Consider the following 23704-nt stretch of genomic DNA (forward strand, 5'->3'; position numbering starts at 1 on the left):
CCTAGCCCTGGGGGTTTGTAGAGAGAGGAAAAAAAATTTAATTATTTTTAAGTAATTTGTTACTCTGTTCGTCTTAAAACGTTTGATCTTTCTCACTATTTCATCCCCAATTTCTGGAGATTATTAGTTTTGTAGGGTTAGGAGGGTGAGGAATTTCTGAAATTTGTGTTGAAAAAATCCCAGAAAATTTGTTTTGATTTTCCCACCCGCGTCAAATTTTTATCCCTTAAATCTAACAATTTTGTACAAATAAAATTGCATACATTTCTATAATCATTATGCCCTTATTTTGATCGCATTTACAATCTTGAAAAAAAATTTGTTTTATATTTACTTGTGTAGAATTTCTAGGGTTCTTCAATACTTGATATACAAATTACTGGAAAAAAACAGGGAGTTTTTTCAAATTTGTTTGATTTTCTATCTGGGATTTTGTTGAATTTTTCTGGGTCGAGTTTAGATTTTGATTTAGGATTATATAAGAAAAATGGATAAGAAAAGGGTTGCTGTTCCTCTTGTCTGCCATGGCCATTCTCGCCCAGTGGTGGATCTGTTTTATAGTCCAGTAACACCAGATGGATTTTTCCTCATCAGTGCTAGCAAGGGTATGATTTTGATTATTGATTAGGTCTTTTTAATTTCAGTTTTTTCCTGCTTTGATGTAATTTGTTAATTGTCAAATGGGTTTGAATAATGGTTGGATTTTATGTTAAGTTTGATTGTCAATGAAAGTGGTAATGACTGAAATTTATGGTATGTTTGTTTTACTCTTTTGATTACCTGAATGTTAATTTTGACGATTAATTGTGATGAAATGGGTGGGCTTGAAAGGCTGAATTTTAAGTCTGTTTTTATTTTTATTTTTTTATTTTTTTTTATTACATATTTTTGATCATAGATTATACAAGCGTTGACCTTAATATCTATTTGAGGCTAATTTAATCACCTCTTACTATTTGGGATGTTATCTGCAATCCATTTGTGTTCCTTGGGATGTTATGAACTTATGAAATGTGCTAAGTTTATTAGAGACTAATAATATATGATGTTTGGAATGGAATTTTTGTTGGACATAGTTATAATTTCTGTTGGTTTTTGGTTTTGACTGTTGATATTACTCTTTGCAACGATGATTTCTTTAAATGCTTGATACATACTTTTTTAAAATACTTCCTGCCAAAACGATCATTGCTGTTTTGATTGGATGTGTCGTTACGCTAATTAATTCTGACGTGAAAGTTTTTATTTCTTATGTAGATTCTACTCCAATGCTTAGAAACGGGGAAACTGGAGATTGGATTGGAACTTTTGAGGGTCATAAAGGTGCTGTATGGAGTTGTTGTTTAGATACTAATGCTCTTTATGCAGCAACTGCATCTGCGGATTTCACGGCGTATGTTTACTTCTCTTTGCATTTCATATACTTTTTGATTGGTTAAAATGTTGGTTGTTCTGTTGCAATGACTTGTAGTTGGAATACCTGCCTATTCCACGTGGAAACGTGGTTTTTGATGTTTTTTCTTAAATAAATGTGTAAATTTAATGTTGCATTTCCTTTTTGTTTTGTTGATAAATGTCTCTTGTGATCTATTGCAATTTGCGACTAGTCTGTGGTTCTTTCTCCATATGCATGGTTACGCTTAAGCAAAAAGGATGTTTTAGTTGGGTTATCTTAGCCTCAGGCTTTGTAGAAAAGAATACGTTTATTTATTGGCAATTATGGATTGGTATCATGGGCTGCTGAGCATGATTATCTGATAGTGCCACGTTTGTGAAATTTTGCACTTCAGGCTGCGACCTCTGTTTATTTGTAATGTTTAATCTTTTCAGCTGTGTATCACAGATTATAGTTTCTTTATTTTATTACTTAGTAAGCATGTTCTTCTAACTATTGATGTACGGTGGCATGCGAGATTTGTTAAGTTATCTTCCTTTCTGATCAACTTGTTTCTTGGAGATCAGATATCAGTAAGACGATGTGTATCTGACTGTGATAGTCAGACCATCAAATAGTTTTGTGTGTACTGTACTTAAATCTTTTGGTAACAAGGCCATCTGAGAATATGCACCAGTGACTGTTGTCATGTTGGTTTTCCAGACTATAAAAGCATGAAAGGGAATATGAGAGAAACAGATTGCTGTGCAAAGGGACAATGCAAGAAGAGAAAACACCTTACATACTGAACTTAGGAACAGACAGTAGTTTAAACATGCACTACACAGCGTATAAGAAATCTGAGGACTATTTGATTATGTTGAAAGCTATGTTTGTAGTAATATGATACAGTAAAATAAGCAAGTTATATCAGGCTAGGACAGCTTTATGGAAGGAGAGGTAAAATTTAACCAGGTGTGAAAGTTGCAAAGGTGAAACACATAGACGCACTGCATCACTTACAAAACAGGGTGGGCAATTTCATACGAGTATAATATATCCCAGCCTCCAAGCTTCATTAAGGATATTGCAAAGCTCAGAAACTAGATTGGTCTGAGCTTGAGAATCTATGGAGTATGGAGTGATGCATCCAGGAAGAACTTGAAGATCTGACAGTGTACTATAGGCATTAGCCAGAGGAATAAAGGGTGAAATCCCTTCTTGATCATGTGCTTTAAGTGTGGGTAGTGGGAGTATTAGGTAGGGCTCTGACCCATTCCAAGAGGAATCGAAAAAGGAGCTCATAGTTACTACAACTCTCTGACTTGATTTTAGCAGCAAGATTAAGTGTTTTTAGTGAGATCTTTTAGAATTGTTTCATGAGTAGGATAATGAAGCTGTGGATGACTTGATTTATGTGGGATCAACAGAGGAGTTGTAGAAGATGGAGAGCTAGCTTACATATATTTCGAGAACCAAGAACAGCACTTATCTTTGGAGGTGTAATTTCTTCACTGTGGCCTACATGTGAACAGCAAGCTTATATATCTTCTAATAATTTGTGTCTATTTGAATGGAAGATGATTGCTGTCCGTGGAAACATGAGCTCATTTTGTATGTTTTCATGTAGGTCTCATTCTATATGTAATGGATGAATACATAATGCTGTATATTGCCTGAGAATATATTAACCTTCCCTTTGAATCTTTCTATGATATTCATGAGTAGGAGAATGGAACTAACATGGTATGGGACTGAATTGTGCAGGGATCAGTTTTAAGGTGATGGTGATGGTTTGAAGCTGGACCAGAATTGTGTAGAAATTACATACTATTGCTAAGAAACAATTTAGGCTACATTTCATTTCTTAAACTCCATTTTAGAAATGAGTTAACTTGACTATTTTCAATGATGAAAGTGCTATTTTAGCCCTTGTTTATTGTTGCCCACTGAACTTTTTAGTATGTATAGTTTTTTGCTTGCATCAGTCCTTGGATCCTTAATGTTAAATGTTCTAACAAGTTACAAATGCAGATTACTAATTCGTATGCAGTTCAAATTTTTTATTTATTTTTTTTGATATTTTCTTGATTTTATTTGTAAATCATGTGCATGGAAACTTCAGAGTACGTTTATTTCAAATGCAGAAAAGTATGGGATGCTATAACTGGGGATGTGAAGCATTCATTTGAGCACAAGCACATTGTTAGGTCTTGTGCTTTCTCAGAGGTAAACTTTCTTCTTGTCAGCAAGTATGATTATGCATTTTTAATTGACGAAAGCCAATTAATTTTAACCCCCCCTCTCCCTCCTCCAAGTTGGGATGCTCCTTTTCTGATGTGATATAGGCCTTAGCCAATTATATATGTGAGTGACTGTTTTGATGTCCATGTTTGGGCACAGGGTGCTAACCTTCTTTTGACCGGTGGGATGGAAAAAGTCCTTCGCATCTATGATCTGAATCGTCCAGATGCTCCTCCTCGAGAAGTGGATAAATGTCCTGGCTCAGTCAGAACAGTTGCCTGGCTTCACAGTGATCAAACTATATTGAGCTCTTGCACTGACATTGGTGGAGTTAGGTATGTTTGCTGGTTGTTTCTTAAAAATAAAGGAGTTGAAGAGCTCTTTTTGAAGACAGATGGTGTGTGAATATCTCAGTATACTGTTCAAATTATCTTGATAGTTCAAGAAAAATGTGTTGATTGCTTTTGGTACCTAGATAATAATGATGGGTTCCAACCATTGTTTGATAGCTTCTCTTTGTGTCATGTTTGCTCCTAGGCCCTTGATTAGTTTCTTCCAGTTTAGGTGCTGGACACTTTTTGAGTGCTCCTTTAATGAAGGCTAAAGCTTTGAGGGGCACTAGGAAGTGAATACCCTTCTTTGCACCCTGCAATTAGCCTATTACCTGAACTCTTTTATAACAGCTGAAAAATTCATGGGATTGTATGTTTGGATATGGTATGGTAATATGGGCTTTTGAATTCCCAGTTTCAATCAGCTGGCCAAGGCTTAAACTGGTTGAAAAGGTAGGCTGATTGGATTTCTCGTTCCAATGTCCATTATCATTTTGGAAAACTCTGTAGGGGCACTTTAAGTTCCTAACTAGAATCCTCTTTGAAAACTTTTCGTAATTTGCTTAACTAAGGAGGGGCAATATGGTAGTATAATATTATTTGGTTAATGGTCTTTAGTTTTATTATAAATGGAGAGAGCGGAAAGGAAAAGGTAGGCAGAATTTGGAATGAATGTTCTAGGAGAGTTGTAACCTCAAGTCCTCAAGTCACAACTCACAAATTGAGAGTTGTGACCTAAAGTCACTGATAGGAGAGTAGTGAGCTTAAACTCATTGTTTTGTGTATACCTTTAAGCCTTTGATTAATTAAAGCTTTAATCCTTCACCTCCATTTTTTCTGTTATTTGCTTTTGCTGTGTGCGAGTTGCTGGTCTCAGTCTATTACACTTTTACGTGTTAAAGTCTGATCTTTATAGGACAAGTTTATGATATATAGCACTTGATTAAACATTTCTTTTATGTCAAACTGGTAAGGTTTGGGCTGTTGTTCAAGTGGTACCAATGCAGTTATCACTTATACTGGATTTTGTTTGATTAGATACATTTGTATGCATGTATCTGACTTCTTGGAACTGTCATATTGTCCTGGAACATATTTGCATATGCTGTTTTGACTTGCTTTTGATAATATGCAGATTATGGGATGTGAGAAGTGGTGAGATTGTCCGAACTCTCGATACAAAGTCATCTGTCACCAGTGCTGAAGTGAGTCAAGATGGCCGCTATATTACAACCAGTGATGGCACTAGTGTTAAGTTCTGGGATGCCAATTAGTAAGCATCATCAAATTTCAATTTATTATCATTCTCCATGAAGATCATTTTGTATGTGCTGTTATATGTAGTTTCTTCTTTCTTCCAGTTTTGGATTGGTCAAGAGCTATGAAATGCCATGCACCGTTGAATCTGCCTCATTAGAGCCCAAGTATGGTAACAAATTTGTTGCTGGAGGGGAAGATATGTGGGTTCGAGTGTTTGATTTTCATACTGGAGAAGAGATAGGTATGTTCTTCAAGACTTCTTTGGAGCTTGCTCTCTTTGTTGTTTGCTTATCCAATTTAAATGTAAAATCAACAAAAATGGTGGGTTGCCTACCACTCTTTATTAAGAAAGAGTATTTAATTAGACCACACTCAGATCTTCTTGCACTCCCTTTCAATTTGTGGTCTCACTAGTGAAAATGCATTTAGATTTGGGATAATACAAGTATTTGACAAAATGCTGCATTGGAAAGGAATAGTCAGCTGTATACTTTTTGTCAAGGTGTATGTCCATGCTTGGAAGTTGGATTTATAGGAATGAGTAAGAGCTGAAGCCAAGGGTCTGGTTGATGAGTGGAATATTTTTATTTTTATTTATTTTTTTTTTTTTTGGCAAGAGTGGATTTGAATCTGATGGTTGTCTAGATCGAACATTCTCATTTGATAGTACCTTTGTGTCTACATTTGAGGCTATATCGGTTGAGGTGCGAACACTCTTAAAATTTTAACTGAAACACCCTACATATCCTTCTCTACACATTTTTATTTTATGAAAAATCTATTTATTTATTCTTATCATAGTTTCTAACTTTCTAATTATTGTAAACTAGATTAGTGCCCGTGCGATGCACGGATTTAACAAAAAAAATTAATTTTGCTTGAATTAAAGTTGTATATTATTGAAATAGTTTTAAAATCAATATGTAACTTATTACAATAATAATAATAATAATAATAATAATAATAATAATAATAATGATAATTTTTGATAATCTAGTCCTTAATTCAATGGTTCATGCGCAGTGAAAAAGAAAAACAAACAAAATAGGAATATGATATGGTAAAATGCGATTAAATAGAGGAAATGGAGTTTAGTTGATAGTCAAAGTGATCTTGCAATTTTTTGGAGAAAAGAAAATAGTTACATTAATTTATTTTTCCCAATACAATGTAAAATGCATCTCATTAAATAAAAAATGCATCTCATTATATAAAAAATAATAATTATCCAAAAAAATGATGACCAAATAGGAAATCGATCATATTATACAAATATTCTTTTAAAAGATTTTGTCAAGAAAAGATACGAATTATAATATTTAGAATAAAATTTTAGTTAAATGTGTATATATAGAATATATTAGAAAACCAATAATAGCAAATCATATTATATAAATATTCTCTAAAGCGTTTTTGGCAAGAGAAGATTGAGGATGGTTTTGGAGGGAAAATGACAGCACCAAGAAATGACACGTGTCATTCTTGGTGTTTGTTTTAGTATTATGTTATTGATTTGTAAGTGACCTATAATTTAAATGTTTCCAGCTTGGGACAGAGGGATTATTATTCTTTATATTCTAGGAGTAGAAAGCTGAGCTTATTACGTTAATATGGAATTGATATCTTAATCTTAAAATTTAATTTTTCCCATCCCCTCTTTTATTCTAATTTTTATTTTGTTCATTATTTGATCCTAGAGCACAAGTCCTCTGAATAAGTCAGATGTGATTCTTTCATCTTAACTGTGGGTTCTGATTGAAACCTGTATTTTATGAAGCTTGCAACAAGGGTCATCATGGTCCTGTTCATTGTGTGCGATTCTCACCGGGAGGGGAATCATATGCCTCTGGATCAGAAGATGGAACCATCAGGATATGGCAGACAGGTCCTTTGACACAGGAAGTAAATGAGACAGCAGCTGCTACCACCGCCTCCACTGGAAAGGTTAAGGCCGCTGGTACTGGTGCAGAGGAAGTTTCGCAGAAGATGGAAGGCTTCCACATTGCTGATGAGGGGAAGGCCAAGGAAGAAGTAACAAATGCATAATAGAGGGTCATAAAATAATTCTGCCTTTAGATTCTTTACTCTGGGTTTGTCTGGTTTTCTCTTATAACTGAAACCTCAGACAATATGCTTTAATAGACACCCGGGATGTTTTTGTATAATTTAAGGTTAACTTGTATGAGTTATATTTGGAGTGTTTCATCATCGTATCTTTTCTGAGATGAAAATGTGTAAAGAGGAATTTGTTGTGTTGTGTCGTTCCTTTCATTACCAGAGTCTGTTGAATACTGCAAGAATGCAGTATGATGCTGATATGATGAGAGTAGTGATAAATGTATCTCAGATACAGGTATACTCAACTCGTCCAATTTCAACAGTTTCTGAGAATGCAGTATGATTCTGATATGTGGCTGTCTCACAGTTTGGTTTCTCTAGTCATTGTCTTCTACTCCTCTACTTTCACTCTTTTTCATCTGCAAGATCTGCAAGGCATGGAAAAACGTAGAGGAAATATTTTGAGGTATTCGGAAATACTCCCTCCGTTTCTAAATACTTGTTCCATTTTTTTATGTGCGGAGTTTTAGGAAAGAATTAGAGAAAGTAATAAAATAAGGAGATAGTTGGGTAGGTGGAAGGAAAAAAATTGTAAAAAGTAAAATTTGTTGAGAGAATTGGAGGAGAGAGAATATGAAATTAATAAAATATGATTTATGTTGGATATACTAAAGGAAATGGAGCAAGTATTTAAAAACGGTCGAAAAGAAAAATGGAGCAAGCATTTAAAAACGGAGGGAGTAGTCGACTAAAACAATACGGAGTATCATACTTATGATCCGACAATGTGAATACCTATTTGATATCGGCCTATTGGGGACCTTTTTGGTCATTATGAAATATATATGCCCTTAAATAAAACCCCGCATGGTTCAAAATTTTCTCCAACTATCGATCATAAAACGCCGAAGGACAGGAAAAGTTATCAATAATTTGAAGGAAAGGTTATTTTATTCATTTTAATATGTATTTATTGATGGATTTCAATATATCTCAAATGAATGAAATAACCTTTCCTTCAAATTATTGATAACTTTTCCTGTCCTTCGGTGTTTTATGATCGAAAATTTTCTCCAACTATCAATCATAAAACACCGAAGGACAAGAAAAGTTATCAATAATTTGAAGGAAAGGTTATTTTATTCATTTTAATATGTATTTATTGATGGATTTCAAATTTATATCTCAAATGTTGTATACGTATGGCTTTTAGTCAACACAAATTCTTAATTAAGGTGAATTTTTATTAAAATTATTGTAAAATGGGATAAAGTTACCCTTAAGGTATTTAAAGTTCCCGTCAAAAAAAAAAAAAAAAAGAAAAAGAAAAAAGAAAGTAGTTACCCATATATGATATATATATATATACTGTATACAAATGTTACTATTTTCCTAACATAAATTTTAATGTTTTAAAATATTTGTAAATCAATTTCATTACAAACTAAAAGTTACCCTTGTAATTATTAAAGTTACCATAAAAATTGTTATAATTACCCTTATTGAATATTTTACAATAAAATTAACTTAAGCCCATCTTACAAAAAATTTATTGGTTAATCAATTCTCTTATGCGGTATCGGCCTTTCCAAATGTAGATAGACAAGTATGGATATTTTCAATAGTGATATCCACGTACTTGTCGCAGCATCACAAATTAAAGCAATCAGAATCAGGAGGATTACAACAAATTTTTGTTCCCGGCAAAGTAGAAAAACCGAACCAAAATTTTCTAGAACTAGACAGCTTGCTAGAAGTTCAGAATAGTATGCTTGTCACTAGTCAGCATCTTAGAATTTCCACCACAGATTTTGACTTGTCTTCTTTTCTTTGAAAGTTCTAGGCTCCAGTACCTTTCTTGGTTACTACTTTCCTACGAGCAAACGCGAGGTGCACAAGTGGAATGTATGCCGTGGTCATACAGGTTGCGAATTGTGTACAAGTGGAAACATCAGAACGTGGTTGCATTTGTTGTTAACTATTGGTAGCCCTTCAAGGAAGAAGACCTGTACTAGTCCCAGAAGATTGAATCCTGGCAGTCTCGGCGAGAGAAATATGTGAACAACAAACCTCGAAACAAAATGGAACTTGTTTTAGTAAACATCTGATGCCTCTGAAGCAGTTTCTAAAGATACATTGATGACATGTGAACAACCTCGAAACAAAATGGAACTTGTTTTGCTCTGTCTAACATTCAACGATATAAAATACCTGGACTTTAGATGAAATTTGAAGAGAATTCTGAATTGGCATAAAGTTTGAAAGTTCCAACACGAAAGATATGGTACAATTGAACCATCAAAGGATAAACTAACAAGTACATCACCGAGTATCTTCAACAGCACGAAGACTCCAAGAGAAAAAATAACTAAAAGAATTTCATAATCTGCTGGGTACAGTTAAAGCGAAAGATGGGAAGAGGACTTCACCACACAAACATCAGCATTGGCTTCTACCTCTACATGTTGAAAAATGTACCAAAATTTGCCCTGCCATCTCTCAAGTCATTAATCGTAGTTTCTCTATGACAATACAGGGACCGCAACCCATTGGCAAGATGGCTATAAGTGAATCACACAAAACATGAAAAACACGATTCAAAATGGAGACACCAACGGAACATTGACTGGAAACTTATGGATCTCGTCCATCCATGGATTCTTCTCCTTAGCAGGGTTTACAGTTCTGAGAGCCTTCCAGACTGCACTGTTGCACTTGAAACCAGACCCAAATGCAATCTGCCACACTCGATCTCCTTTCCTCATCCTCCCCTTAGCTTCTGAGTATGCCAATTCATACCACAGAGAGCTACTTGAGGTGTTACCGAACCTATAAAGGGTCATCCTAGATGGCTCCATGTGCCACTCGCTGAGCTGCAAGTTCTTTTCTAGCTCATCAAGCACGGCTCTCCCCCCAGCATGGATGCAAAAATGCTCGAAAGCCAACTTGAAATCAGGTATGTAAGGCTTGATCTTCATATTGAAAAGTTTCTTTCCAACCAATGTGGCCAAGAAGAGCAGTTGTTCGGACATTGGAAGAACAAGAGGCCCGAGAGTAGTAATGTTGGTTTTCAAGGCATCACCAGCAACTGCCATCAATTCTTTGGATAGAGAAACACCAACCTTCCCATCAGCATCTTCTTCTTGGTAAACACAAGAATAGCACTTGTCATCGGAACCTTTATGGGTCCTAACACTGTGAACCAACTGGTACTTGGACCTTCTCTTATCCGATCTTTTGTTAGAAAGAAGTATAGCAGCAGCACCCATTCTAAACAAGCAATTTGGAAGAAGCATTGAACGTTCATTCCCAAGGTACCAATTCAAAGTGATGTTTTCAGTACTAACAACCAAAGCATAAGAATTTGGGTGAACTTGAAGGAGTTGCTTAGCAAGATCAACGGAAATGACCCCGGCACTACATCCCATTCCTCCAAGGTTATAGCTCACAATGTTCCCTCGTAGCTTATAATGGTTCACAATCATTGCAGAGAGGGAAGGGGTAGGATTAAACAAGCTACAGTTGACAACTAAAATCCCAATATCCTTGGGTTTCACATTGGTCTTGGCTAATAGCTCATCAATGGCACCATACATCACCTCCTCGGCCTCAGCCCGAGCAGACGCCATAGAAGGGTTTGGAGGTGTATTATGAAGAGACTCTGGGAGGTAAGTTTCCTCCCCAAGGCCAGACCTCTCAAGGATTTTTCTCTGAAAACCAAGGATTTGGTCAGAAAACACCTTAGCAGACTCGGTTTTATCCATGAAATAGGGCCTCGGACATTTAAGGGAATCATTTGGCTTAGCGCATGAGAAATTAACAAGGTAAACAGGGCGAGGGCGGGTCATGAAGTACAAAGTGGACAGGAAGACAATAAGGGTTGAGCAGATAATCACAGAAATAAGGTTATATTGAAGATGCTCCCAAAGCAAATTAATGTCTTCTAGTGAAAAAGTGGAGAGCTGAGCAGCAAGTATGACTACAAAAGGAGTCAGTAAAAGGTACATAGCATGGGTAATAAGGTAATGGTAACCAAGCTTGACATACTTCAACCTCACAGATTGCTTAAAATCAGGTAGCTTTCTCGACGGTGAAGCCGAGGAGGTGGTTGCTGATGGTGGGATCAGGGGTGTAGTGGGTTTCGCCTCCGCCATTTTATTTCTTCTTCCACTCTATGTAAACATTACAAAACTGAATTAGACTGAATCCAACTGTGGAAAAAACCTGCAGTAGTAGTGTTCTTACTTCTTATTCATACCAAAAGCATGACAAAAACACTGTATCATTAAGCATCAGTAAGAGATTAAACACCTTTAACTCAAATTTCAAACAAGATTTGAATTTTTTTTTATTATTTACATCTGAATTTTTCAAGTCAACCGATTTATTTAATTGTCTCACTTGAAACAAGCAATTCATAAACCCTAAACAACATTGATTTATAATCACAAATTACACTTTCTCTAAACTTCCCTAATCTCAATTCTCATTTTATCCATAATAAAGTTCCCATCTTTTTCAAATTCAACAAATCACGTCAACCCAGATGAAGACTTTGCACTAAAACCAAATCTATCAAAATTAAAACCAACCCATTTCAATTAAACACAAAAAACCCCCAAATCATGCTTAGAAATGCCATCATCATCCTCCAATCCTAATCAAATAGAAAATCATAAACTAGTCACTTAAAAAGTTCACACCTTTTTCATCATTACAGAATCAAACAATCTAAATAAAAACTAATTTAAAATTAATCATAACAGTTAATCTAAAATATGCACAACTTTGCCACCAAAAAAATTCAAACAAAATCAAATCTTTATCATCATCACAACATCAAATCAACCCCAGATGCATACTAAATCCGTTAATCAAATCAGTTCATCCAAATTTACACCAAAAAAGTTCAAAAAATTTAGAAAAATTAGAAGGAAAAAAAAAAAAAAAAAACCCAGATCAGAAACTAACCAGAGAGTAAGAAGATCCCACCAGAGCAGCAAACAAATGACAGAGTTGTAAAAAGGGACCCTCCCAAATGCAAAGAATGGAGGAGGAATCTCAACCACGTGAAACCCCCAAAAAAGCCAAAAAAAAAAAAAAAAAAATTGACTTTTTAGCAAAATAATTCACTATTTTTTCTTAAAAAAATAAAAATTAAGACTAAATATGAATCTATATTTAGACAAAAACCCAGTTCAATAGTAAATATTTTTATAATTAAGTGGAGAAGATAATGGGTAACCACTGACTGAAATGAGGAACTGGCAACAGCAAACTTACGCGTTTCTCGCGATTATTTATTAAGAAATTAATATTAATAAAATTAAAATTAAAAAAATTAATTAAAGGAGTTTATTTTTTTGGTAATGAGAGATTATTTGTGTTACTTGCGCGGCGGCGCCTACTGGGTTTGAATTGTTTGAGATTTGGGTGTTATTTTTTTGTGTGTGATCAACGGCTATATTTATAGTGCCATAAGCATAACGTAAGGTAAGGAAGACTTGTGAACAAGTTGTAAGTTCCTCGTATTGACAGTCAGTTTGACGTGTTTTTATTAATGTTTCGTACGAGTATTGGTTAAATATAAAGTTACTAAATTTTATTATCCATAATTGTATTATTTGACCTAATATGTTTGTCAAAATGTATATATTTGACTATTATTTTGTTGATAAAAAAGTAATCTTGTGAAAATGTATATTGTTCTTAATCCAACACATATTATTAAAAGAGTAAAGCTAAAGATTTTATGAAAAAAAGGGTAAACATAATTTTTATACATGAATATTGGATATAGGTAGAAAGAAACACTAATGACAAATTAGGGAGAAGAGAGAATAGAATGGCTTGATTTATTATTCATTGATAGGTCGAGTATTTATACAAAATCTAAGCTCATAAAATAGGAAATAATCTTCCTAAAAAATATACTAGCCTAACTATAAATCTTAATATATATATTCTAAATAATATCTTAACATAAAATAAACCTTAAATATATTATTATCCTAATAAGATTAATGCGGAAAATATATCACACATATATTTTCCGATACTAATGATATCATATCTCTAACAACTAAGGCCTTGTTTTGTTCATTATAATTTCACTTAATTCAAGTCTTATAAGTTCTGGTAAGCTTAAATAAATTCAGGTAAGTTTAAATAATAAGTTCAGATAAGATAAGTTAAGAAAAAATAAGTTTTAATTAAGGTATTTAAGTTCAAATTCCAACTACAATAAGTTTTATAAAGATTAATTAATTCTTGTAAGTTTTAATAAGATAGAATAAGTTTAGATAAATGAAAATTCAGGTGAATAAAACACAAGTTTACATAGAATAGATAATGTAAAGGAATTACCATTTACCAAACAACATAATTTTCTCCATATATTGTTTAAAGTAAGTGTGATGCTATATCCATTTCACTAGATTTTCTTACATTAGAAATTCCCATCATAGAGATTCCTAATGCTTCTTTTATCTTTTCATTTTTTCAAAAGAAAAAAAAAATGATTAGATTTTCTTAGTCTTGATTGGTATGATCTACTTAAATCTAGATTTGTATTATTGGTAATTTTTTCCCCACATTTTTCTTTATCTAAATTAACCCAATCTAAATTACTACGTTGCAATACTTCATACGGAGTGGATTAATATGTTATGTCGAATAAATACAAATAAAATGTTAATTACGAGTAATAAGATCGTCTGGCAATGAGATTAGCTGTTCATTGCCCTAAAAATTTGATGAAAGGGTTGATGTTATAGACTACAACTACTTACATATGTTGCATTAAGCTGTTGGTAGTTAGGAATTAAATACTAGTGCGTAATAGTATCATCTTCAACTATACTTTTTTAATGTTTGCACAAAATTAAGTGTCAAACTTGACGTCTTGCTTTGGTCAATTGCTCATGTGATTACATTTCCTCCTTACAAAGTAATGTACGAGTAGCTTTTAATTGCATACAAGTATAGTTTAGCTTTCCCCATCTCTTATCCGACGTACGATAAAACTGTAACCGTCTTTTAATCATGATATTGTGACATATTTTTAAAAGTGGGGAAGCACTCTTATTAATTGATCAATATTATCTTCAACGGATTTTTTAGACCAAAATATAAAGGGCGGTTTAAATCTTTAATATCTTGTTAAAAACGTACTCCACTTCATATTAAGTAGATGTATAATTATCAAATTGACTTGATTTATAAATTAGATTTGACTTACATTTAGGATTATTTAATTAGCTTAGTCGAAATTATAAAATTATTTTTTACAACGTATACTTTAACTGTTTAAGTTTGTTAAGAGAATTCATATTCGACAACCCAATACTTTTCAAACTCGTCTAATCTAGTCAAAAGTAGAATCATTCACATTCTAATAAACGTCTTGTTTTCGTAAAAAATAAACATCTCGTTTCGAGCAAAATTAAGGCCTCGTTTGGTTGACATGAGAAATAAATTCCCATAGGAAGTTATATTTCATGGGAAATTATTTCCCAAATGAAATTCCTAGAAATTTCTTTAAGTTGTTTGGTTGTGCAATGGGAAGTTGGAATTCCCATGAATTTTGAATGACCATCTCAAGGGGGCTAGGTAATTTACTTCCTACATTTTGTGGGAAGTGGAGATTCCCATGAATTCCAACATCCCTCATTTTTGATTTTTTGTGTCAGCCAAACAACTACCCGAATTACAAAATCCCATAAATTTTCACTTCTCCCACTTTATTTTGTCAACCAAACAACCCTTAATGCCATCTTAAAAATCAACCATAATACGGAGTACCATATTACATGATTACATTGGGGATATAAGCCTTCTTTACTTATTTAGTACAACCAATATTCCTACATATTTCATATTTGATCCATAGACATACGCATGAAGCTTTCTAGGAAGGTTTACGTCCTAACGATCACATGTTTCTAAAGCTAATGAAGTCAATTTCTACAAATTCAATGCATGATTAATTAATACTTGCACAACTAATACTGTTTAATAGGGAGCATAAACTATTGATTCTAGAACCTTTTTGACCAATATGGCCACATTGCACGCATGCTACTGCGAGGAAAAGTACTTCTGAGGTTCAAATCTCGTTGCGCATAACCTACACATATCAATGATTGGATGTAAAAGTCAAGTCAACGGTATACAAAAGGAAAATAAAATAAAATAAAATTATAAAAACCGATAACTCAACTAGAAAAAATAAGATATCTATCGAGTAGCAAATTGAGCAATACATAATTTGGTAACCACTTATCGACACATTGTTTTGGAAGTTTGGAGCATAGGATCTTCGATTTTGGACACTATTGTACATTGATTAACTAGGCTAGCTTTTGCCTTGTGAGAAGGCATGCCTAGTTTTGTTTCCATACCTTTATAATCAAACACTCATCTAAACTAAGAACAAAGTGAAAATACTTGTCGAATTTCGTTTTCATATACCTTGTGCCTAGAATATCATGAAGTAAAGTATGTACTCATTAAGGTTTATCTGACATTGCTAATCCTTATACTTTTCATCTTCAGCTTCAGCTTCCAGAAGGTGACCTCGAACAAACATGGAAATCAGAAGTTCTAGTTCAACAGCTTGAATTTCGAGTTTTCCTAATCTTCTTCTAACCTAAATTCTTCAAGCCATATCAGCACCTCATTCCTCTTCAGTACAGTGAGACCACCAAAAAAGCAGAAAAGAGAACAATTGTAAGAGCCTGTAATGAAGAAACACGAGTCACAAAAGATGTACTTGCATAACAAATGCTTCTTACCATGATGAACTCCCATGTTCGGCCAGGATCATTGTAGCGAGCAAGCAAGCACCCTTTTCTCGGTCTGAGACCATCTCTGATAAGACTATCCCGAAGTTCTCTTTCTTTTTGTCTGACGACTTCCTCTGTAGGTTTTCCACTAAATTTCAGTGCTGCAGCAATATCTCCTTCTACTCTCCTCAGGTTGATAGTCTCTTGATTAGGGTCAGGCAAACTAATACACACACAATTGCTCAAGTTAGCCATACAAACAAGCTTTTCTACGATTAGTAGGCTGCTGGCATAGCCACCAGACACTACTTTATTCCAAGAACATGATGATAATATTGCAAATTGTGAGCATAACAGCCGTGGAGGCCAAAGTCTCACCTGTCAAGGTCTTTATCTTGTGGAAGGACTATCTGAACGGACACTTTTGACTCTCCAGCATCATTGGTCTCAGTGAAGACAGGGGTAGTCATGGGTATCTTCTCTTCCTTCGAATTTTTTCCAAAAATGTATCTGGAGAAAAGAACAATTCTCATTGCTTATCATTGTTGGGAACACCAGTTTATCTGATCTGCAGATGATGATGATAGGTCTAACAATAGGAATGACACTTACCCAGCGACAGAATTAAAGCCAGCTGATCCAGAAAGCTTGTTACCCTGAGTTTCCACGACTATAAATGGGGCATACTTTCTTACCTGTGTTTTAGCATAAATAACAGTGTAGTGAGAAATGCGAGTGTACTGACTGTACTCTCCTCAGGATCACATATTAGATTTAAGTGAAATAAAAAACCAGGAATAGATATATCATCAAGCTAGCTAGTGTTGTTGAAGGATCTTAAATTCTTAATCCCAATTCCTCAAAAAAAAGAAAGAAAGAGGACAACACAAAAAGTCAAAAAGATGTAACCTTTATCAGATTGTAGATTAGTGGGTGACATTTATGAAATTTGAGGTGACTTAGTCCATTGTATACAAATACACCTGTTTCACTTGTTAGGCCGTTAGGGTGCTAAACCCTGCCAGGCTGCCATATGATTTCTATTATTCAATTTGATAGTCAAGGGAATATACTGAAGCTTTCTAAGCCGTCCTTAACAAACAACCTTAAGAAAGGAGGCAAAGATTTGTATCATATGAAACTGCAATCACAAGAGAAGAGATCCAGCCATTATATACTTCAGTGTACAGAAAATCAAACCTCATAGTTTGCAGTTCTTTTCAGTATCTGATATTTAGGTGTTTCCAAGTCAGGTGTCTTGTACATACGAAGCTGCATATAAGGAGTGTGTTTAATTAATAATCTGAAGAGCATATGACATAAGCTCAAACACTAATAAAGACACAAATACCTGTCTAAACACATCCCATAAGCCTTCCAAAGAAAAATAGTCATTGGCCTTTATAGAATCCCAGTAATCCTACATATTTCACAATGTCAGAAATGTACTTATAAGGTCTCTTGAATTTTCATACAAGTCGGTACACCAAATTTAATCGATTCACATGGCGACTGAGCTCACCACATGACTACAGAATTTTCCTGTCTCAGGGTTGATGCCCATTACTGAAGTTCCAGTGAAGACCAATTCTGGTTTCCAGGGCAAGGGAATAAATGTCATCACCATAGTCCACCTAGTAGTTATCTCATATGGCCCTGTCTACAACAACTCAAGTCACTTAAACGAGCAAATTTTGGATAGTAACCCACACAGATTAAAGATCATGCCAGAAAATCCCTACATGACATTCAGTTCTGAGTAATGAGGCCGAAAATCTAGTTACATGTACAGCATTATGAAAAGTGGAACACGAAATTTTTAGCTCTATTTAGTCTAGTAAGACTTTCAACGCGAAAATTGAAACGCCTTAACAGCCTGTTTGGTAGGTGGTAATATATGACGTGATTTTGTCAATGTCCATGATAATGCAATGCTAACAATTAGAGCTTCATAAATTTCTAGTACCACTCAATAGTCAATACCAACTGTAGGGTGGTAATTAAAATTAGTACTTGTATATGAAGAAAAAACATACTTCCATGGATATCAGTATGAAACTCTCCTCGCAAAACTACACAAAAATCACCACTACTACCACCAATCCACCATATCTAACTAGCTACTACAATCATATGAAGTACTTTATATATTCTACCTAATTAATTGATCATAATACATAATACAGGGAATAACTTCATTATCATTGATATATGATGATGCAATATTGATGTTTGCTATGACCATTGACCAAATTGCACACACACATCATAATAAACACTAACTTAATACAAGAAAGTACACTAACTAGTATCAGAATTTAGCTCTAATAGAAATAACTCTAGCCCATAAACATCAAGTTAATATGAAACAGAGGGAGTAATAACATAATACCCCACAACCCTTAACAATTAAACATCTACGGTAAAAGTGAAACTATTGCACAAATTTTCAACTTCAGAACAAACATTTAATCAACCAAAATTTAGAAAAGGAAGATTTTTTAAATATATTTTTACCTGCTTAGCCCAATGTAGTTGGAAAATAGGCCTAAAAATCTGCTTCAAAAAAGCAATATTAAACAAATACCCAGAAATAGTATCATGCTTAGTAATGGGGTCCCTGAACATCACACGCTCATCGTAAGCCGTCCGATCAATCCCTTGATCATCAAACAAATGAGGTAAATCTTCATACAAAAATTCAACCATTCGTTGAACATCAACTGTTGATTTTGCTGGGATTTTACTCTCTTCTACTTGTAAACTCAGCTTTATTGCAAACTTTGAATTCCCCCATTTTTTTGAAATTCTAGGAATTGGGTTTTTAGGATTTGTTATTGGGAAGGTAATTCCGGTGAAACGTCGCCGGAAAGTTGGGGATACGCCGGAAATTGGCCGGGAAATTGTGTGGGGGAGTTGAGCTCTTGCTGCCATTTGTTCAAGAGATGAGTGTTCATTTTTTGTTTTAGTTGGATTGGATTAGAATTAGAATTTGTTGGAAAATTAATTTCAGCCACAAAAATGAATTTGCTCTGTTGTTCATTTTGGGGACGGTAGAAGTTCAAATATTGACATACATCCTTGGGGTATGGGCCGTATGGCTATGGGCCAATATGGCCCATAAGATTGGTGACATATTGACATTAATCACATAATTTTGTGCTATTTATAGGTAAAATCAAGGAAATTTTGGGTGTGTTTGGTAAAGAGCTTTTTAAAGAGGTTTTAGCTTATTTTGTCTAATTAGATGTTTGATTAATTAAAAAAAGCTAATTTGGTTGTTTGGTAAATAGCTTATTAAAAGAGCTTTTTGGATTCAAAAAGCTCTTCTAGAAAAAGCTCATTATAAGAGCTTTTTAAAATTAGCTTATTGTACAATTAGCCTTTTGTCTCTTAAATACACTAAAATAGCTAGCAATTAACAGCTATTTACCAAACATTTTACACAATCAACTAATCATAATCAGCTAGTCAAACCAGCTAATACAATCAGCTACCAGCTAATACAATCAGCTACCAGCTAATTACCAAACAGGCCCAAATGTCAGAAAAAACCATTTATAACAACTATTTTGTTGGAAAAAACCTTATAAATTTTTTTTGGCATGGAGAAACAAGATTGTAAAATATTTTTGTTGAAGACAACCTGAGATCTCTAATCACTCAATTAACCTCTAATTTTTCAAATTATCCATAATTTTCGCTAATAATCAATTTAATAATTAAGTTAATCTATAAATAAATAATAAAAAAAAACAAAAACCACTTCTCACCACCACCGGGCACTGCCAGCCTGAGCCACCCTCTCCTTCTCCCCCTCCCATGGCAGCAACCCCCTCTCTCATCCCCAGCCTCCGCCTAGAACCCCCCACCCCAGCCGACCAACCTCCACCGGTGAACTGACCCCCTCCCTTTCCCCTTTACCCTCGCCGCGACTACCCTTCTAAACCCTAACCCAAAAATTCCACCCAATAGAGTGGCCACCATCACCGCCGCAATCAACAAGACCCATTTCAGGAATGGGGATTCGACATCTAGGATTCTGGGCATTCATTAGAATAAAGCTCTTTCGAAATTGAGATTCAAAGGGTTCGAAGTTTGTGCGATTTGTTTTTGATAACTTGCCGGCGAAATTTGCAATTTGTTTGTGTGATTTCTTTTGGAAGGTAACTTCCCGGCAAATCGGGGTAGGGGCGGCATCAGCGCTTGCGCAGGGTTGGGGGAGGGAGAGGTTGACGGCAGGTGGTAGGGGAGGCGCCGATTCTGGCCGTCGTGACTGCTGCAGGGGAGGGGGTGGCTGAGGTGGGGGGAGGGTGTTTTATGTTTTTTTTTTAATTAATATAATTAATTAATTGAGATTTAAAGGCTAATTAGGAAAAATTTAAGGATAATTAGGGTAATTAGTGTTTTTGGTTGTCTTCAACAAAAATATTTTACAATCTGGTTTCTCTGTGCCAAAAATTTTTTATAAGTTTTTTTCCAACAAAATAGTTGTTATAAATGGTTTTTTCTGACAAAATTTCCTAAAATTAATAAATTATTGGCAGTTTTATCATAAAATTACTAACACTAAAAATAATTTTAAGGTAATAATGCTAATAATGTTAGACATTATGTGGTTGGTAAAACACTTATTAGGGCGGAAATGACTTAGTTGGTCAATATCAGCTGATTGACCACTAAATAATTAAGCTTATTTGGAGTATTTGGTAAAGAGCTGATTCAAAATTCTATCAAGTAAATTACTTTTCAATAGGCTTAGTAGAGGAGCTTTTCCATTAGTTGATTCAGAATTTTTTGGTGAAATTACACTAGTAACCTTTTTTAATCTAAAACCTTATCTTAATTTTTACCATTACAATTAGCTTATTGGTCATTTTATATACTCAAACAACTTTAAATAATTAATTATTTACCAAACATCTTTATACAATCAACTAATACAATTAGTTAGTCAAATCAGATTAGTTCTTCATTAGTAACAATTGTATTGTGTTTAGTGATAGCATGCTATTTTGTATGATTATAGAGTGGTTTTTAACGTTGAATATGTGAGGTATTGATGCCTTAGTTCATTATTCACTCTATTTTTATGCAATTTTTGTGTATCCTATGCTTCACCGGTTGTTAGTGTTTTTGTTGAGATTTTAGGTCCAAAGACGACCAATTGAAGCCTATGGATGATGAACCAAGGTTAGAAGCAAGAAGATGATGGAAAGAAGCCAAGGAAAAGGAGTCAAGTCAAGAATAAAGAAAGATGTGCAGTGGAGAGGCCTCTCCATAGAGTGGCGCGGCCTCTCCCTAGGAGCGGCCTCTCCAGGTCAGTGGAGAGGCCTCTCCACCCCGCTGCTGTAGCTACTGCCAAACTTGGCAGTTTCAAGGATTTTGTGAGGAGAGGCCTCTCCAACTTTATGCCGCGGCCTCTCCACCTGGAGCGGCCTCTCCACATATTTGGAGAGGCCTCTCCACCTCGTTGCTGAACTTCCTGCCTTACTTGGCAGATTTGAAAGAAGAGATTAGGAGAGGCCTCTCCAACATAGGGGAGCGGCCTCTCCATCCGAGGAGCGGCCTCTCCACCTTTTTGGAGAGGCCTCTCCACCCTGCTACGGAGCATTCTGCCCCAATTTTCCTCAGTTTGGAGCGGCCTCTCCAAGACATGGAGCGGCCTCTCCAGACTTTGGAGCGGCCTCTCCAGACCTTGGAGAGGCCTCTCCCGACGGGTTCCGCGAACTTTCTATTGCGGAGTTTACTATGAAATTGGGGATTATAAATAGCTTTAAGGGGCTCATTTGTAGGATCTTCTTCTCTCTTAACTCCCTTTAGACTTCTTAGGCCCTTAGTTTCTCTAAACCCTCTTTAATTAGATTAGTTTTCCTCAAAACTCAATCTTTGTAAGAATTATTTGAAGTTTGTTCTATCAATTTCAACAACAATTATTCTCAATCTTGAAGCATCAATTAGTAATCTCTTTCTCTCTCCTTTGCTATTTAATTTTCTGATTTTATCTTTTATTAATCTTAGTTCTTGCTTAATCTTTGTTAATTGTTCTTGCATGTCCAACCATCCTTGTTTAATCTCTCTCCTAGCTAGTTTAATTGAATTCATGTTAACCCTAGATTTAATTGTTAGATTGTTTTCCACCATGATTAGTGAGTAGTTAATTAGCTAGGGGTTGGGTGAAGACCCAACCAAGCCATGGGTTGATTGTTAATTGTGCTTGCATGTTCATTTTGGGTTGATGATTGATTGTTAAAGAATTGGTTAATTGCATGTGTAATTGGATGGCCACTTATTGCTCATGTATTCACTTCTATGCTTGCATTGAGAGATGGAGTCTAGTTGTGAGCCTATTCTTATATGATTATGCTAAATTCCTCTTGATTATGGTTCCTTGTTTGAATGATGTAGTAGTCTTAGTTGCAACAATTAGGTGAGAAATCCCAATTGTTTGTGCCTTAATGCTTTCTTGGACCGATTGAAAGACAAACCCGAGTTAGTAATCTACTTCCCATCGTTAAGACTTGGTTGGCCTATCTTGTTAGTTGAGTTTGGTTTAGGATTGCTTAGTGTTATGGCTTCGAAAGAAGGCAATGTTGAGTGCCCTCTCTATCACCCAATTTGTGTTCATGCTTGCCTATTGATTTGATCCGTTGGTTTGGTTGGAGTCGATCCCTATTTCCCCCTAGTGTTTGTCTCCATAGTAGTTATCTAATCAAAACCCCCAATTTGTGACCGAACTAGATTGCAACCGTTTCATACTCTCGGTGTACTTACCCATTCCCTGTGGATACGATCCTCTACTTACCCTAGACTTGTCTTAGGTTGGTTTAGGTAGAAATATTGTTTGGTTTTAGGGTGATCGTCCAACGACCGATTATATTCCTCTACCAAAAATGGCGCCGTTGCCGGGGAATGACGTTAAGCATCGAGTTACTTATGGGATATGTGAGACTAGTTCATTTGTATAGCTTTATTTTTTTTTTCTTTGTTTTCTTTGACTAACCTACTAATCTCCCATCTAGTCTTCTTTGTTTATGCCCAAACGCAGCAATAGGACACTTCCTCTTGTGCCGTTGAATCTCGAGCTTGAAAAAGTGGTAAGGGCAAATCGAAGAGAAAAGAGGGTGATAGCTAGTGGTGCTACATCAAGTGAGCCACAAGTGGTAGTTGAGTCCGATCACTCTAGTTCTAGTGATTCTAGTGGAGACACCATTCCATTAGAGTCACCAAGGACAAATTCTCCAACTTCTCCACCTCTTCACCAATTCAAAATGGCCGCTCCGAACAAGACTTTGAGAGAGTTTGGTGTTCCTCCTCCATATCAAGAAGCAAGTGGGATTGCTACTCCCGCTATTGAAGCAAACAACTTTGAGATAAGGCCCGCCCTTATCACCTTGATTGAGGGTCATCAATTCTTCGGGGCAAAGCATGAAGATCCCATTGCACATCTCAAGCAATTCACACGGTATTGTAGCACCGTGAAGGCAAATGGGGTGACTCCGGAGTACATTCTCTTAAGCATGTTCAAATTCTCTTTAACGGGCAAGGCAAGTGATTGGCTTGATAGGTTGCCTCCGAACTCATTGAATACTTGGAATGAGGTGACTTCGGCATTCCTTGGGAGGTTCATTCCTCTTGGGAAAACGGCG

General features: G+C 35.2%; 2 protein-coding genes and 1 pseudogene across 5 annotated transcripts; 1 reads left to right on the top strand and 2 right to left on the bottom strand.

Moving 5' to 3' along the window:
• LOC145579833 (uncharacterized) lies at positions 1–7468 on the top strand. The gene is made up of 7 exons (XM_081637112.1): positions 1–605; positions 1258–1393; positions 3523–3604; positions 3779–3954; positions 5087–5224; positions 5313–5452; positions 6989–7468. The coding sequence occupies exons 1-7, from the start codon at positions 488–490 to the stop codon at positions 7255–7257; spliced, it is 1059 nt and encodes a 352-aa protein (XP_081493238.1). The 5' UTR covers positions 1–487; the 3' UTR covers positions 7258–7468.
• A 2018-nt stretch (positions 7469–9486) lies between these two features.
• Positions 9487–12715, bottom strand: LOC145579834 (3-ketoacyl-CoA synthase 11 pseudogene; annotated as a pseudogene). 2 transcript variants are annotated; one of them, XR_014099227.1, is made up of 2 exons: positions 12241–12715; positions 9487–11441 (listed from the first exon to the last, which is right to left on the bottom strand). The product of XR_014099227.1 is annotated as a 3-ketoacyl-CoA synthase 11 pseudogene, transcript variant X1 (transcript). The 2 variants fall into 2 exon arrangements; XR_014099228.1 differs by having other exon boundaries at positions 12553–12710.
• A 2374-nt stretch (positions 12716–15089) lies between these two features.
• On the bottom strand, positions 15090–19059 carry LOC145579835 (uncharacterized). 2 transcript variants are annotated; one of them, XR_014099229.1, is made up of 9 exons: positions 18573–19059; positions 17578–17715; positions 17407–17475; positions 17256–17327; positions 16668–16750; positions 16434–16565; positions 16065–16278; positions 15742–15954; positions 15090–15397 (listed from the first exon to the last, which is right to left on the bottom strand). XR_014099229.1 is itself a non-coding variant. In XM_081637113.1 (8 exons), the coding sequence occupies exons 1-8, from the start codon at positions 18987–18989 to the stop codon at positions 15904–15906; spliced, it is 1176 nt and encodes a 391-aa protein (XP_081493239.1). In that variant the 5' UTR covers positions 18990–19059; the 3' UTR covers positions 15482–15903. The 2 variants fall into 2 exon arrangements, 1 of the variants encoding a protein (XP_081493239.1); XM_081637113.1 differs by lacking the exon at positions 15090–15397 and having other exon boundaries at positions 15482–15954.
• Positions 19060–23704: the final 4645 nt, after the last annotated feature.

The sequence above is a fragment of the Chenopodium album genome, chromosome 14, assembly GCF_948465745.1.
Source record: "Chenopodium album chromosome 14, dcCheAlbu1.1, whole genome shotgun sequence".
Lineage (NCBI taxonomy): Eukaryota > Viridiplantae > Streptophyta > Magnoliopsida > Caryophyllales > Amaranthaceae > Chenopodium > Chenopodium album.